Source organism: Hippocampus bargibanti, linkage group LG22 (genome assembly GCF_051943395.1).
Source record: "Hippocampus bargibanti isolate YZ-2025 linkage group LG22, ASM5194339v1, whole genome shotgun sequence".
Classification (NCBI taxonomy): domain Eukaryota; kingdom Metazoa; phylum Chordata; class Actinopteri; order Syngnathiformes; family Syngnathidae; genus Hippocampus; species Hippocampus bargibanti.
Genome location: NC_142755.1, coordinates 2,462,059 through 2,478,053, shown reverse-complemented (window position 1 = coordinate 2,478,053; position 15,995 = coordinate 2,462,059). Strand labels below are relative to the sequence as shown.

The following is a 15,995-nucleotide window of genomic DNA, read 5'->3' as shown; positions in this document are numbered from 1 at the left end:
GCGACCTTCCCGGAACGAGCGGCGTGAAAATCTTTAAAGGGGCGGGAGTAATGGCGTGCCTCCTTGAAGCGGGGAAATGTCAATCATTTCATAGCGCTACTTGTGCGCGCCCATCCTGGCTAACATTTTGTCCATGGAAAATTCGTCTTAAGCAAACAATCTGGAATTCCGCCACTGGATTTTAGCAGTAGGCGATTTCGCACGTATCCAATAAATCAAACCATTCTAGTCCGACTTCTATTTCCAAAGCATCCGCCTCTGCGGCTTCCAACGCCTCGTGAAAAACACCACATTGGCCAGCGGGCCGGCGTTCGCATAAACAAACGCAACATGCCGTGTGGGTGTTGGCACCGCTGTCACCGGTCATGCGCGTATTCCCGGAAAACCTCCCGTCTATTTTGGCCGCTTGCTTAAATAGGACGCCGCCGTCTTCCAAAGGTGCTCGCCAGCGATTGGCCGGCTTGAAGGATGTGTTTGCATTGTGTTGCGGCCTGCATCCATTCTTTCAAAATTGAATCTGATTTTTTTTTCCAGCTTCCTATTATCCACTCGGCATTTGGGCCAAGGTCTGTTGAGAGTGCTTCACTTTGTCAGGCCGATGTGACTGCTGCACCCAATCACCTCAGGTGTCACGAGCACCGGACGCACTTGAAGCCGCCCGTTATTTATAGCCAGCTGTCTTCTTGACCTCATGTAATCGAAGCGGTCAGCGCCAAAATCTTTATTCCGTAGAGGATGTCCATTGTGGTTTGCTAAAATGCAGATACGCTAGCAGCTAGCTAAATCAACTATTTTTGGACTAAAAATATGCTAAATATGAGACTTTTTAGTAGTAGTGGTAGTAGTATTGCATTGTGTGTGAATTTGGGAATGGCAGAGAATTAGTTAATTTACAGCTTGAAACGGGTTTTTCTTGCGCTTGTTTCTATTGCGCCTGATTTTTCGTCACTCTGCAACTTTTTTTTTTTTGAGGAGCGTGAGGGGGATATGGCGACCCGGATGATGGATTAAGATTCTCTCAGCCACACGTGCTGTCACCGCCGGATAAATTAAGCGGCCGAGTTCATGGGATTATGAAGTATTTGAAAAGCACAAAATCCCCCCTTTTTTTCCCGTCCTCCGACGCCACTCGGGAGACTTTCGTTAATTCAACCGCAGTCGATTGGCGAAAGCTGCGTGTTGATGGGACGGATTTCCTTCAGAGGGACAAACGGGGGAATCAAAACTGTGCATCGAGAAAAACAATGGTGATTCTTCTTCCGTTCTCACACCCAAAGTGTGTCATCAGGAACGTTATTAATCGAGACTATCCTATCGCTCCCCGTGGGTGTGAAATCTAAATGAAGCGCAAGCTTCACGCCACCTTCCTTTCGCTTCTGTTTGATGCGCGAGCGAGCGAGCCGCCGCCGCCGCCGCCGGCTTGAAACGAAAAGGCCTTTCTACCTCATAACGTTATTAAAAATCCAATCATCCGCTTTCATCCGTTGCTTGTTCTTCACTTCCTGTCGATGTCGCCGTTTCAGTCATGATGAGAAGAGCGGCGATGCATGTGTGGAATGGTCGCGGCTTGGAATTGAAGCGGATTTAGGTGGGACAGGAGATGTGAGACAATCGGAAACACTATTGCATTAGTTATCATTCAGCATGATAGCATGCTAACATTTTTAAGATCTAAGAATAGTACTTTCATGACTACTTTGACTCTGAAATGCGTATGTGGAACCGTCGCGGCTTGGAATTGAAGTGGATTTACGTGGGACAGAAGATGTGAGACAATTTCTTTTCGTCAATGGATGCTACAGCTTCATGTTTGCTTTCAAAACTTCGCTGGTAGCAGACCTGCACATTCCACCGTGATGTCCCGGATCCACTGGTGAAAAGGAGGCATTGATCTTTCATCTAGAACTGCTTCATGCAACAAAGACGGTGCAGAAAGTGCCTAAGATTGACGAACGTCAGTGTCTGTTGTCACATTATTTTTATTTATTTTTTTGTGAGTTATTTTTTACTTCAAGATGGCGCCGCAAGAGTGGCTGCCTTTACAGCAGCTCCTGTATTTTGTTGTTGCTGCTGTGAAATGTAAATTTCTCCACGGTGAGACAAATAAAGGCTCATCTAATCGAATCATTTGTGAACTACTAGCGATACCCCAAACGGCTTCCACAGTGATGAGTAAATCACACTTGAACTGCCGATGTATTTATTTATTTTGGTCATCGTACGAGAATAGCAGAGGCTTCCCCCCCAGAGTACTTGCGCAAAGCATGCTGGGAGGAAGAGAAGGGGAGAAAAGTGCTGAGTCTTTGATGCTAATATGACGTGTCATCCACCCTCGCACTGTTCTGTGTTTGTGTGTACGTGGGTGTACTCAGGATGTGTGCATGTGTTCCTCAGAGAACTTATGCAATTACTTTTTCTTATCCATCGGCATGCCGACTGAGATTATCATGGACCCAAGAAGCGCACCTAAAGCGATAAAAGCCGCCGCCTTTCATTCATGCGTGTACTAAAAATTAAAAAAAATATGATCACACACACCGGCATCTGAGAAAACGTTGCATCTCAGAATAGCAGAATAGCCTCACTGTGATGCAAAACAAACAAAACATGGCGCTTAATTGGCTCGGTTCCTTTATTTTGGACTTGTTCTGACTGCATTTCACCACGTGGCCACAAGTGGGCATGGTTTTACGGTCACTGTTTTGTATGGCTTTTAGGTTATAACTACTGTGTATCTTATCTTTCTATTTTGCAGCTATTGGTGTCCAGATGACTCTGGAGGTCTTGGAATCCAGATTTTGGGCCATCGCATCACAGGTTTGTATAAAAAAAATACATAAATAAAGAAAATAGAGCTTGTTTCACCACTGAATGGGCAATCAAGGAGTGTGCAAAAAAACAGATACAAGGTTTCCTTCCACACCTCCCAGGCAGCATTTTTTTAATTTATTCTTTTTAGCGTCAGGTGTTAGAAAGCTCGGCCACCTCGACTCCCCCGCGGTGACAAAAATAGCAATTAAAAGAACCATCGAGGCCTCCGATGATGGATCGCCAAGAGCTTGCGTTTGACACTCCCGGTTCCATATGAGGACAATTGTCAAGTCTCGCGTGGACGGGTGACATATGCACGTCCATCTGTGCGAAAAATGTCCAGACTCATCAGCGAGGAGCTCGTTATTGTAGCTTTATGACGGAAATCCATTTATGTGTGTGTGTGTGTGTGTGTGTGTGTGTGTGTGTGTGTGTGTGTGTGTGTGTGTGTGTGTGTGTGTGTGTGTGTGTGTGTGTGTGTGTGTGTGTGTGTGTGTGTGTGTGCGTGCCTAATGATATGGCCAGTTTTGCGCCAAAAAAATCATGTTTTGTCACATATCACAACATCAACTCATGTTAATTTATCTTCTGTGTTTGTGTATTTACAGCCAAACGACACCGATGTAAGTGATTGTATCACACGCTGTGTAGGACTTAATTTTAACATCTTCCGCACCTGCCGAGCTATCACATCCTCCTCACGCACTCCACTTCACCGGATTACGCACGCACGCACGCACGCACGAGCGTCAACTGTGGCAAATGAATTAAAATGACATCAGAAGCAAGCCGGAGTGATGACATCTGGTGCCTAAATCTAACACCTCTTGTCCATTCGCCTCGCAGTGCTCGGACGCCGAGGGTATTTGTCCTCTTCGCTGCGATAGCTTTGTGAGTATGCCCATCTCGGGTTAGCTCTCAAAATCCCGCTCGGCTTGTTATGTCTGCCCTTTCTGATTTCAGCCTCATTACGGGAGTCATAATGGCCTTTCTCTGTCTTGTCCTCTGTCTCCCGTCACAGGATATGGAGTGCTACGTGATGGACAATAACGCCTTCGTCCTCATTTCCAAACAGCGCGCTGACGTCAGTTGACGCACGGTCGAGCAATAACCGCCCCCCCTCTGTGCTTCAAGGCCTTTTTGTGTCTCTACCGACAGGCCGGGAGGTTCTTCGGCGAGGTGGACGGCGCCGTCATGACGATGCTGATACAAATGGGGATGTTTAAAAGGTAACTCGCCGCGTCGGAGATCGATTTGGTGACTCCCCAATCATTTTCAGTCTTCCAAAATACTATTAAAAAGATTTCAAGAGTTGCTTTGTCTCTTCTCAGGGTGTCTCTGTTTGACTACCAGGCCATGTGCAAGATGAACTCACACTCCACCAGCAGCGCCAGGCCGCTTCTCAGCGTATGTCAAAACCATTCGTCCATCATTGATGAATTGAATACCATTAACAATATATATATTTTTTGTTTTTTTCCAGTCGTTCTACGCCTTGGCGTCCGCCCTTAAATGGTTCCTTTCCAACTTCCTGGTGTAAGTGTTGCTAATAGCAACAAGGAATGGTGAAGTTAGCCTGTTCTCAAATCTAGCATCTAATCATTTAATTCTGTTCGATTAGATTTGTTTCTTTGTCATGCATCCTCATTTTTTTTACTTTTGAATCATGTCCCAAACTTTACAATGATGCAGTACAAAATTTCAATCGGATATTCGACTGATTGATAATCCGTCAATTGACCACAGTTGCTTTGAAAATTATGAAAGTTCTCCCCAGCGCTATTAAAATGGACAATGCAGTTAATCTATGTTTACTTTAGCTAGCTCTTAGCTCTAGCTAGCTATCTATTAGCTCTAGCTTGCTCTCTCTTAGCTATGTATTAGCTCTATCTACCTATTTATTAACTATCTATTAGCTATCTAGCTAGCTTTCTGTCTATTTGAGTTACTTCCGGGTTGAGTTGAACACTGGCGCGTGTGGCTGCCGCTGCTCACCCACAGAAAAACTGATTGTAAAGTGACCTTGAGAGTTTTGAAAGGCGCTTATGAATGAAATGTCTTATTATTATTAATCCATTGATGTATATGATCCCGGATTAAAAAAAATGCTGCAATTTAATTCTTTCCATCACTGGTCGGTCGCCAAAGAGGCTATCATGACACAATGGCTAATTGACAACCCTCCCATCTGTCCACTCTCTTTTCTCCACATCACAAGGTTTCTCCTTGAGTTTAATGTCTGTGGATTTTGGCACACGGAGCACTTTGCAGATGGTGAGTTAACAAAGCTGTTTATTTATTTTTATTATTTTTTTTTACCACGTGTACATGAGTGATGTCGCCCTTGACCTATTTTTCCCCATCTTCCTATAAGCCTCCTCGCACAAGAAAAAGGGAGACATCCTCCAACCGTGCGACACCGAGTACCCCAGCTTCGCCTACGAGCCGTCGGTCAAAGAAACCAACAGCATCATCAAATGCGGACGCTGCCAGAAGTCAGTATTCACCCTCGTCCCATACCGCAGACCGCTCCTAACCCACGTTTAGGAAACATCAACAACAACCCCCCCCCAAAAAATACAAAATCAATTTTCCATGCTTCTGCCTGTATTTATATAACCGCACGGATGGAAATAAGTGGGCAGAAACAGGATTAGACGAGGGCGCGTGAGATTATACAAAGCACGTGGTGAGTGGAAAGTATGAGAGGGGGAAAAAAAAGGTAAATAGAGCAAGGGTGTCTGAATACAAGAAGTATGAATTTGTTGAGCGCCCCCTTTAGGACATCTGTGGCATAACAATAACAGTGGTCTTTTGCCCCAGGATGTTTGTGGTGCAGCAGATCCCTCAGAGCAACCTACTGATGTTGGTCGTCCAGGCCGACTGCGACTGCTCCAGACAATATTCGCCCATCACCATGGAGCCCAAAGAAGTCAAATATATCCTCTTGTGACCCATTCGGCGCTCTACTGAGTCACTTTAATCGGTTCCGTCTGCGTGACTGGATGGTAGTTCGCCTGGTGGCCAAATTGCACACAATAGGAGAACCAGTATATATATATTTTTTTTTTTTTCCACTTTAAAAAAAGAACATTTCAAACTCTTGTTGTCTGTCATCCTTGACCTCTTACTAACATAACTCCTCAGTTAAGTGCGAGCGGATGCGTTCCCAGAAAATCCGCAGACGCCCCGAGTCGTGCCACGCTTACCATCCCCAGGTACAAAAAATAAATAAATAAATAAATAAAGACATTTTGTGTTTTGGGGCTCAGCATGACACGATATGCCTTTCAGGAGAACGCAAACGACTGCGGCGGCTCCTCCGCCGCATCTCCCTCTGCCTTCCTCTTCCTTCTTTGTACTTCGGTCGCCTCATTTCTCTCCTGATGATGACCCCGATGGTGCCACAAGTGGATTTATTTTCATACAAAGCACAGCTAAGTATTTTTGGAGGAGCTTTCTGAGATCTCAATGAACTGTTCCTTCCTTCGGTCAAGTGCAGCAAATTGGCAGGCGTTGCTATGGCTACCGCTCCATTACTTATGTTCTCTACCTTGCTTCTACAAATGAAAGGGGGACTAAAGAGAAGCAGGTGGTTGCCATGAGTCACGCGAATGAATTATGAATCACACCAGCGTATGTAATGGAGGCCATAGGGAAATAATTGGTTTCAGATTTACCTTTGCTCGCTATTTAGCATATGGTCATGTGTATCACATCGTAGGGCATAGGAAGGGCTTCAGTATATGAAATAAAGGGAGACGTTGTTGCAATTTATGATTATATCAGCTCAACCTAGTTCATACTTTAAATTAATACCCTAAGAGGATGGCTGCACCCTCTGTTAATATAATGGGATTGAGTTAAATCAGCAAAATTATGGCAAATGTTTGTTGTTGACTCTTGTGCACTAGTCAAGTAAATCTGACATTTTGGGGTATTTTTGTACGCGGGCAGTGTTCAAAACAAATCCCCTGACTGACTACCTATAAGACTTCTTCATAATGTGTGTTTATTTGCACTTGTCAAAATCATTTTTTTTTTCATCTTTATTCATATTATTCCCCAATGTGTCCATTTTGCATGTGTATGAACAAAACCACATTATGTGCATTAAAATATAAATTCTGTTTTTTTGTAAAGCGTTTGCGTTGTTAGATTTCTCTTCTGATGTAAGATAAATAAAAGATAAAAGAAGAAGAATTTTCACCGGGGGTGTGCATTAAACAAATATGTAAACAATGTAGCCAGCTAGCTAATCGACCTAGCTAGTTCATAGATAGCTAGCTCGATAGAATTCCAAATATCTCAATGTTTTCGCAACACACTGCAGTTTTTGTAATTTGACTATTGTGCACAAAATGTAGTTTTATCAAACAAGTTTCGGGATAGAATTGCAGTCTTATTTGTATTTATTTGAAAATATATTCACTATAGCCACTCATGCTAAGTGGTAGTCGCTCGTGCTAACTCGCTAGTAGACGAGCAAAATGGCCAAAAGCTAACAATAACAGACTGCGTGTAGCGTAAAAACTGGCGTAAAGACTGCACTTTGAACTAAATTGTAACACCGTCGATAAGTGTGGAAATTCGATTTAAATCCTATTTATTTAACTCTGTGTTTTGAGATTGAGAACTGTGCGTTGCAATTCTTGTACTGTCCAATGGGGGCGCTATATTTCCGCCCTCATTGTTGGTGGCTGCTCTGTGGAGCGAAGTGCCAGAGGAAAATGGCGGACGGTGTGGATCACATCGATATCTACGCCGACGTCGAAGAGGAGTTCAGCCAGGTATTTTATTGCAATATACACCCCTTTTTCACTACAACTGCAACGATCTTAATGTATAATTGTCGCACACCCTGCCTTTCGTGGCCGAGAAATGTATTGCTTTTTTTCTTTGGTTGTTTTTTTTTTCCTAAGCCATTTCCCCTCGCCCACAAGGCCGTCATTCGCAGTAGTTTTAACTCCCCGAGTCATCGGTTTCGAGTAGCAATCGTTTGCATTTAAAGAATTCTGCTTCGCGTGAGAACTAACGATCACTGTGCGTTTATTTTGTTCTGCGGGATACTTTACCAATAAAGCAATCCGTTTCCGTTGTTTAATTGATGTTTTAGTTGCGGCCCAAGCATGGCCGCAAATGGTTAGGCTAACAAAGCCAAACAAAATCGCTTTTATTAGCCGCGTAGCTTCATGTTGCTCCACTAAAACGAGGGCTAAAGGTAGCTCAAATTATGTTTTGCTCGTTCTACCTTGATTGTACAACAGTAACTAGTTGTATTCGTTTTATACAAGTAAAATTGGTTGTGTTATTTTCCAAAGTCAGGCGCGCATATGTGTGTGTTTGAATTGAATTATTTAAACATGGCTCAAACTTGCTTTTTACTCAGGATGCAAATGTGTAACGGGTTGTTAGTTACTATTTTCAGTCTTGCAGTGGCTGGTTGTGCATTGCAATGTGAATAAAATGTTGCAACTCGACTACCTTTACAGTGCTGTGGATGGAGGAATAATTATTCCTACAACAAAAATCAATGCATAAGATTGTCGAGAACACAAAAATAGTGACAGGACACACCGCTAGCAATAGAAAATAAAGCTGAAGGGGCACACACAATAACCCCAAATAATGGCCATTGTTCCATTTTCTGTACCGTTTAACCTCATTAAGACACACATACACACACAATGAATGTGCAACTTCCACACCAGGACCAAACCAGACTACTTTTCTCTCACAGGAAGCTGACTACCCCGTTCACGATCAGATCGACCTGTACGATGATGTGATCTCCCCGTCAGCCAATAATGGCGACGCGCCAGAGGATCGCGACTACCTGGACGCGCTGCCCGCCCAGGGGGGCTCCGATGGCGGCAAATCCGCCCCGCCCAATGTGTACACCTACTCTGGGAAAAGGATCGCCTTGTACATTGGGAACCTCACGTGGGTGAGTGGAATAAAATGTATTTTTTAACTATTTGGTTCTGGCTCTAATTTGAATCACTCCTTGTTTTTATAGTGGACAACAGATGAAGACCTGACGGAAGCCATTCGCTCAATAGGCATCACGGATGTGTTGGAAATTAAATTCTTTGAAAACAGAGCCAACGGGCAATCCAAAGGGTAAGTGTCCCCGGTGTTAATATTCACACGAGTTACACCGCGGTCTGCAGATATATGTTCTCTGCCTTTTTATTTGTCCCGCCAGGTTTGCGCTGGTGTGCGTGGCCTCAGAGGGCTCATCTCGAAAGCTGATGGATCTTTTGTGTAAGAGGGAGTTGCACGGCCAGAATCCCATCGTGGCGCCGTGCAACAAGCAGTCTCTCACCCAGTTTGAGATGCAGTCCCGTAGAAGTAAGCACAGTAAGTCCCAATTTATCGGTCATCGTGCAAAGAAATCAATGTTACTCATCAAAAAAAGAAAAAACGAAAGAAACTACGACCTGCTTTTGCCTCGCACAGGTGCGCAGTCGGGCCAGATGTCGGGCGAAGGAAAAGCCGGACCCCCGGGCGGAGGTCGCGGCGGGTTTCCGATCGGTGGCCGAGGAGGTCGAGGCAGGTTTCTGGGACCCCCCGGTGGGCCTGGAGGAGACCGTTTCCCGGGCGGTGTGGGACCCGGCGGCCCACCGCCTCACTTTCCTGGTCAGTTCGTGAGAGGATTTTTACAATGAAAAGAAACGTTTTATTTGGTTTTGCTTCTCTTTGTTTTCTGCCTCCCTGTTAGGCGGGGGGATGAGAGGCGATCTGATTCGCCACCAAGATGGCCACCTGGATCTGAATTTTAATCCCGTGAGCTGGCGTGACAGAGGTGAAACTAAGTGGAACCACATGTCAGGTTATGATTTAATAAACGACTCCTAATAATGTCGTTTTTGCTGCATATTGTGTCCAGGTGGGATCCAGGGACCCCCACGCCCCCCTCTCGGTCCCCCCGGCCCACCGGGACCACTCCCCGGCCAGGGCCTCCCTCTACCCCTCGGTCCTCCCAGTCGCGGGGACAGGCCGCCTCCCCCCGTCCTCTTCCCCGGTCAGTTTGGTCAGCCGCCATTAGGACCCCTGCCTCCGGGTCCGCCGCCCCCCGGTTACGGACCACCTCCCGGACCGCTGCCGCCCCAGCAAGGCCCCCCGCCTCCGGGGCCCTTCCTGCCGCGCCCTCCTGGCCCCATCGGGCCACCTTTGGCTCTGGCTCCGCCTCCTCATTTGGGAGGTCCTCCTCCTGGCGGACCGCCGCCCGCTCCCCATGTCAATCCCGCCTTCTTCCCCCCGCCGGGTGGCAATAATATACCCCCCAATGACAGCAGGGGCCCCCCTGGACCAAATGATCCTTATGGACGTCCGCCTCCGTATGAGAGAGGAGACTATGGCCCCGGAGGCCGGTGAGTTTAAAACAAAAAAACTATTCTGGGAAGGGGCGTCAGCCTGCATTGGCAACTTGAAGATGTTTTTTTTTTTTTTTTTGCGTGTGTGAATTCCCAGTGAGCTGGAGTCATCGCGGACCCCCCTGAGCGAGACGGAATTTGAGGAGATCATGAACAGAAACCGAGCCATCTCCTCCAGCGCCATTTCCAGAGCCGTCTCCGACGCCAGCGCAGGTTAGGGAGCGCGATCGCACGCAACGAACAGGAAGTTACAGGTCTAACCCCGCCCCCTTTTGTCGTCTTCAGCGGACTACGGCAGCGCCATCGAGACGTTGGTCACCGCCATCAGTCTGATAAAGCAATCCAAAGTGTCTGCGGATGACCGCTGCAAAGTCCTCATCAGCTCACTTCAAGACTGTCTTCACGGAATCGAGTCCAAAAGTTACGGCTCCACCAGGTCCGCATTAAAAATGTTTTTCTTGCATCTAATTCCAAAATTCCCTTCCACTTGTCTCACATCGCGCTTTACGCCCCCGTAAACATAGGCGGGAGCGTTCCAGAGAGCGCGACCACAGCCGCTCGAGGGAAAAAAGCAGGCGTCACAAGTCCCGCAGCCGCGAGCGGCACGAGGACTACTACCGCGAACGTAGCCGCGAGAGAGACCGCCACCGCGAGAGAGACCGCGACCGAGATCGCGAGAGGGAGCGCGAGAGGGAATATCGACATCGCTAATGGAGGAATGAGGTGGGTGCAACATCAGCTGGCTCATAAAAATAAAAAAAAGAATTGAATTACTTTATGAAATTTAATGTAACTTTTGAAAATCTTGAATGGACATCGAAGAAAGACGTTTTGACTTAAGCAGGTAAGTGCGAGGTAAGTTTTCTACTAAGTCCATTTTTGCTTGCGAATTGTCACGGGGTGTCATGTGACTAAGTATGATGGTTGTTAATTACAGTAAAGTCTCGTTATATCGATAGTACTGCTTATTACGATACTATTTCTATGAACGCAAGGAGAAAATTGACATGCCGCAGGATCGGATATATTGATAGTCCGGTTATATCGATATTTTTTCAGACTCCCGAGAATATCGATATAATGAGACTTTACTGTCATTTTTTATGTGCTTTTGCTTTAAAAAAAGAACAAAAAAATGTCTTGGATCTCTGCAATTGTTTTTATTTTTAGAGGGGTTATTTTTGGCTCTACGGCCATTTCAGGCCACTTATTCAATACATGCAAATTCTATTGATTGGCTCAAATTGGACCAAATAAGTTTCTCCCGGAGGCAAATGTGTTGTGGAATGAAGCCACATGCTACATTGTCCTTTTTTATTTTTATTTTTCAAAACTCATATGTGACCATCTATAATTGTTGCTCTTTTCAGTTCTCCTCTTTTGTAAATATGTTTTTTTATGTATTTGATAGGCTTTTAAGTGCCCCGTAGCAAGGTCCTATTATATTAAAAAAAACATTTATTCTGAGCGTGTTCATATGAACATAGATAAATTCAATTTCAAATGCAATTGTGTTGTTTTTTGCCACATTAATTATTGTTAATTATACATAATTATATTATTGTTAATTATATACTGTTCGAACCTATTTCATACTATTTTGATTCTATTTTTTTTTTTTTAGATTTGTGTTCATATGAACACGCTTGGCGTAAATAGTTAAAAAAATACAAAAAATTACTGGTCTACAAATGAGTAAAATTAACATAACTAAATTCTCTACGTGACTATCGGATTTTTTCATTCCGAGGTGATGACCGGATTTTCACGACCACCAGGCATGTTTAACTCATTCACTGCCATTCCGTTATGTATTCGAGAATTGAAAATATGACGATTCCTGAATTTGTTATGGTTTTTTTTTCTTGCTGGGGTGCCGAGAGAGCGCTGGTCAGACCTCTGGCAATGTTTTTCCCTTCCACGAGGGTGCAACATTTGCCTTTTTCCCATGTTAGCGCTTTGTTATAGCTTCAGCGGTTGTTATAGCGCTATATAAATCAACATGTATTGTATTGTATTTTGTACAGCCACTCGCATTTCAAGCTCAGCTAACTCCAGACCCATATAACTTAGGAATTTATTCTTTTTTTTTTATGAAAGAAGAGCATCTAAAGTTTCTAAGGCTGCATTGAATATTTATGTAGTCCTTAAACTCAATATTCTGTGGGTCCTGCAATTTGAGTGACAATGACAAAAACCCTGGCATATTTTTGCACATTGTCTGGCAGTGACTGAGTTAAATGTCTTCATTTCTCTCCAAAAAAACACCCTGACTGTCTGAATTACTCTGCTAATGTCATATAATGTGAACCGTTTAAAAAAAAATTGACCCAACAGTACATAATTGAACCGGTCCTGTTATTTATCGTAAATTCCCATAATTGGCTCACCCCAGTTTTCCCTGTGAAGATATTGTCTTGTTCTGTAATGTTGAGATATCTCTCTTTTTGGAAGGAGTGGAACACTGTTTGTATAAACGTGTTGGTTCTGGAATTTTGTTGTTGTTATTGGTGTTGAATACCGAATTGGATCTAGTTCACTGTCCAAAGAATGTCGTGAGTGAGTTACCCTCGCTTCCATGTGCTTTTGAGCATTATCGCCCAGTATGGCGTTCACTTGATCTCGCTTTTTGCCTGAAAAAGTCCATCTTTGTGTTCACTGAGAAATACTAATCACAAAAAAAAGTTCAGTAAAGATCCATCAAGTGTCATCCGTTTGAGTTCTTGACATTCAGTTTTGGAAGTACAGTATTTTCCGGTGTATTAGGACACGCCTTGATTTTCTTCCAAACATGACCTTATATGTGAAGTAATATTGAGACACAGACAGATGCACACACACACAATTAAATACTACTACTACTAAAAAGGTTCATATTTGGCATATTTTAGGTCTAACATGGGTGATTTGGCTGAAATAATGGAATTACCGTATTTTCTGGTGTATAATGCGCACCCAAAACCTCCATTTCCCCCCCTTTAAGAAGTAGTGCGTAACCCCAGCCTCTACTCTAGCGCCTTATAATGTGGCGTGCCTTAAATTTGGAAAACTTTATATATAAACTTTATATGATATTTATAAATTACATTTTGATTTTTTTTTCTCCGTTTATTAAAGGTGCGCCTTATAGTCTGGTGCGCCTTATATATGGAAAAAGTTTGAAAATACACCATTCAAGGGGGTGCTCATACACTGGAGTATACGGTACTTGGAACTCGCACCATTGATGAATTGGATGAGAGATTCCCAGTGGATATGAAGTCATGCATATATTTTATTTGTTTTTTTAATGTTAGAATGTTGATAAATAGGGAATTTATATTGACGCCCTTTATAACCGTTACAAATGGCTTGGTGTCTGTTGACCCAATTTTAGCGCTGTCTTTGTTCATTCCGGGTTGCCATATCATAATGTCCACTTTTTTCCACTCTTGTTCTGCAAATGTCCTCCCTGTGACGCAAGCAACCGACGCCGTTTGATTTGAAATTGACATAAACAATTGTATTATCTATTTCTGTATTATGTTATAATCGGCTAAGCAAAGTCAATCTTTTGTCATTAATAAGCGTTCACTTAGCGCCGGTTGCGTCACAGGGACGACACTGACAAAGTGACAAGGTTCTGACTGACATCTGTGTGTCCCATTTTGAAGGGAATATTCTGAAACCTGACAGCATTATCTGTGTTTGCCATTCATAATAATATTAATAATGATAATAATAATACAAATATTAGTCATGTTTAACGTGCTGCGTTGATGTGACGGAAGTCAATGAGTGATATAGTGTATCGCAATAGGGGTTGACTAAAGTATGTAAAATCACAGTTTTATTTGTATTATTTTTTTTTTTTGTACAATTGGTTGTGGGATTTGTCGTCGAAGCCGCTAGAGATAATGCTAAAATATTTTATGGGGCCGGGGGGGGGGGTGCTCTCATTTATGAATAATGTCAGTATCATAAACGCATTGTTGAGGTAATACCTTTCAAAATCAAGCTCATGTTTGTCATTGGGCAATTTTGTGTTGAAATTCGATTGTGCAGGTGATTCAAAATATTGGGCCACCCTGATCTTGTTTTAAAAGCAGGTTTAGGATTTTTAAAAATTATTTTAAAATATCATCCGAATATTGTACCGCTTCATGATTGTGTTTAGCTTTGTGTGGCTTTTTGTGACTTTGATTCACCCTAAAATAGGCTTTAAAAAATTCAACAGTGCCCTAATAGCATTGTAAGCCACTGCACGGCCATGTCTGGGTTTCAATCTCTATATTTTAATATTTATTAACCTTTTCAGAAACAGTAAATCTGAATTTTATGCATGTCAGTTTAAAAAAAAATGTTCATCGCGAATGTGTATCGTGAAAGGGAGAGAATGTTGACTGTTGCGCTGCCTCGAGACCAAACTCCACCCTCCATTTTGACACCTTTTCAGCTCACTAACACCAATGGACGGATGGACAAAAGGAGGACGGACATCAGCGACTCCCTACCATCACCACCTGCATGAGTGGACACAGCGCCGCCGCCACCGCCGCTTTATCGTCGTCGTCCTCCACCACCGCCATCTTCTTTGCCCCCATTTTTCCCTCTTGTGTGTTTGTCTAGTGTGCATACTGGATGGAGGACACCCCCCCGTGTCCTCTCTCATGTGTAAGGCTATCCCCAAACATCAACTCATGGTAATTGGAAAATCCCACTCGGCTCTATTCTTATTTTTTTCATTGCTTTGTTTTTATGCCGTTTTATTTTTCGTGATTGTTTTTTTTCTCTCCGTCTCGTCTCTCTCGACAAACAATGAAATGGTCCACTTTCCTTTTTAACTTTGCGCAAAAAAAGTCCTTTGGTTTGTTTCCACGGTCACTATACTGTCGTACACTTGTTAGAGAGAGGAGTTTTTATATTAAGATACACGTCTGCCGTCCCCCTCAAGCCCCTCAAATTCTCATTTCTTCCCATGCTTAGAATGTTTGTACATGTCTCTGCTTTTGATTAAGACTAGATGGTGTAATAAAACATGTTTACTGAGGTACACACTGTTGGAAGTGGCTCATTTATATTAAATGTACTAAAAAAGTGTTTATCATATAAACTCTGTGAGATAGCCATGTTGATGCCTTTATTGACAAGGTAAGACGAAATGTACACTTGTTGTCGTGGCGACTTGTCATTTTTCAAACCTGATCCAAACTATGCATCATTTTGTTGTTTTGTTATTTATTTTTGCTGTGTAATATCGCCGAACAGGTCCATTAACAAATCCTTTTGGTTTATTTTTGGGATAATTTTCCTCAAAATAATACACATGGCCTTAAAGCTGCTTTGGAATCCGCTCAAGTATTTTATGGATTGCATATGTGACGACACAGGAGGTTGATTTTGGCCATCAAAACCAAATGTCGGGTGTCAAGTTATGAATGTCACATTTTTCCCCCAAATGTAACCTAAGAGTGGTGGAAAAAAGCCCCCCTCCAAGTTAAATCTTCCCCCCTTCTGTTTGTCCACTTGATCTCCCTGTTATTGTTCAACTGTAAAAACTCCTTTTGTTGTTTTTTTTCCATGTGCTTGTTTTGTTGTCCAATTCATTTTTGTTAATTCCAACATGCATGTTTTTTTTAATTCACGCACATACGTCATCCTCGGATCTTTCCAATTCTGCACAAAATGTTATACGTTGTAATCTGGGGGTGGGGGGTAGTCCACATTTTTTAAATTGTAACTAGATATTTCAAGTACTGTATACTATTCGTCTGTATTGTACTGTCCTGGCAGTGTTTCATGTTCACATGCTGATCATGTGTTTTA

The 15,995-nt window shown here is 43.3% G+C and overlaps 2 protein-coding genes across 6 annotated transcripts in view; both read left to right on the top strand.

Annotated features, from left to right (window-relative positions):
* cacna2d4a (calcium voltage-gated channel auxiliary subunit alpha2delta 4a) overlaps nt 1-5,772 on the top strand; it is a 30,846-nt gene extending 25,074 nt beyond the window's left edge. For all 4 annotated transcript variants that reach the window (XM_088988784.1, XM_088988783.1, XM_088988787.1 and 1 more), the window contains 10 exons: nt 2,756-2,817; nt 3,420-3,434; nt 3,658-3,702; nt 3,833-3,895; nt 3,970-4,040; nt 4,143-4,218; nt 4,295-4,347; nt 5,030-5,085; nt 5,186-5,306; nt 5,635-5,772. In XM_088988784.1, coding sequence (XP_088844910.1) covers nt 2,756-2,817; nt 3,420-3,434; nt 3,658-3,702; nt 3,833-3,895; nt 3,970-4,040; nt 4,143-4,218; nt 4,295-4,347; nt 5,030-5,085; nt 5,186-5,306; nt 5,635-5,764 — 692 coding nt within the window. In that variant the 3' untranslated portion in view covers nt 5,765-5,772. The remainder of the gene's footprint in view (nt 1-2,755; nt 2,818-3,419; nt 3,435-3,657; nt 3,703-3,832; nt 3,896-3,969; nt 4,041-4,142; nt 4,219-4,294; nt 4,348-5,029; nt 5,086-5,185; nt 5,307-5,634) is intronic.
* Nucleotides 5,773-7,496: 1,724 nt separating this feature from the next.
* Nucleotides 7,497-15,809, top strand: cpsf6 (cleavage and polyadenylation specific factor 6). 2 transcript variants are annotated; one of them, XM_088988981.1, is made up of 11 exons: nt 7,497-7,601; nt 8,552-8,758; nt 8,831-8,934; nt 9,020-9,174; nt 9,274-9,453; nt 9,536-9,619; nt 9,704-10,187; nt 10,288-10,403; nt 10,476-10,626; nt 10,715-10,913; nt 14,626-15,809. In XM_088988981.1, exons 1-10 carry the CDS (start codon nt 7,542-7,544, stop codon nt 10,899-10,901), a joined length of 1,728 nt encoding a protein of 575 aa, XP_088845107.1. In that variant the 5' UTR covers nt 7,497-7,541; the 3' UTR covers nt 10,902-10,913; nt 14,626-15,809. The 2 variants fall into 2 exon arrangements, with proteins under 2 accessions (XP_088845107.1, XP_088845108.1); XM_088988982.1 differs by having other exon boundaries at nt 11,013-15,809.
* Nucleotides 15,810-15,995: the final 186 nt, after the last annotated feature.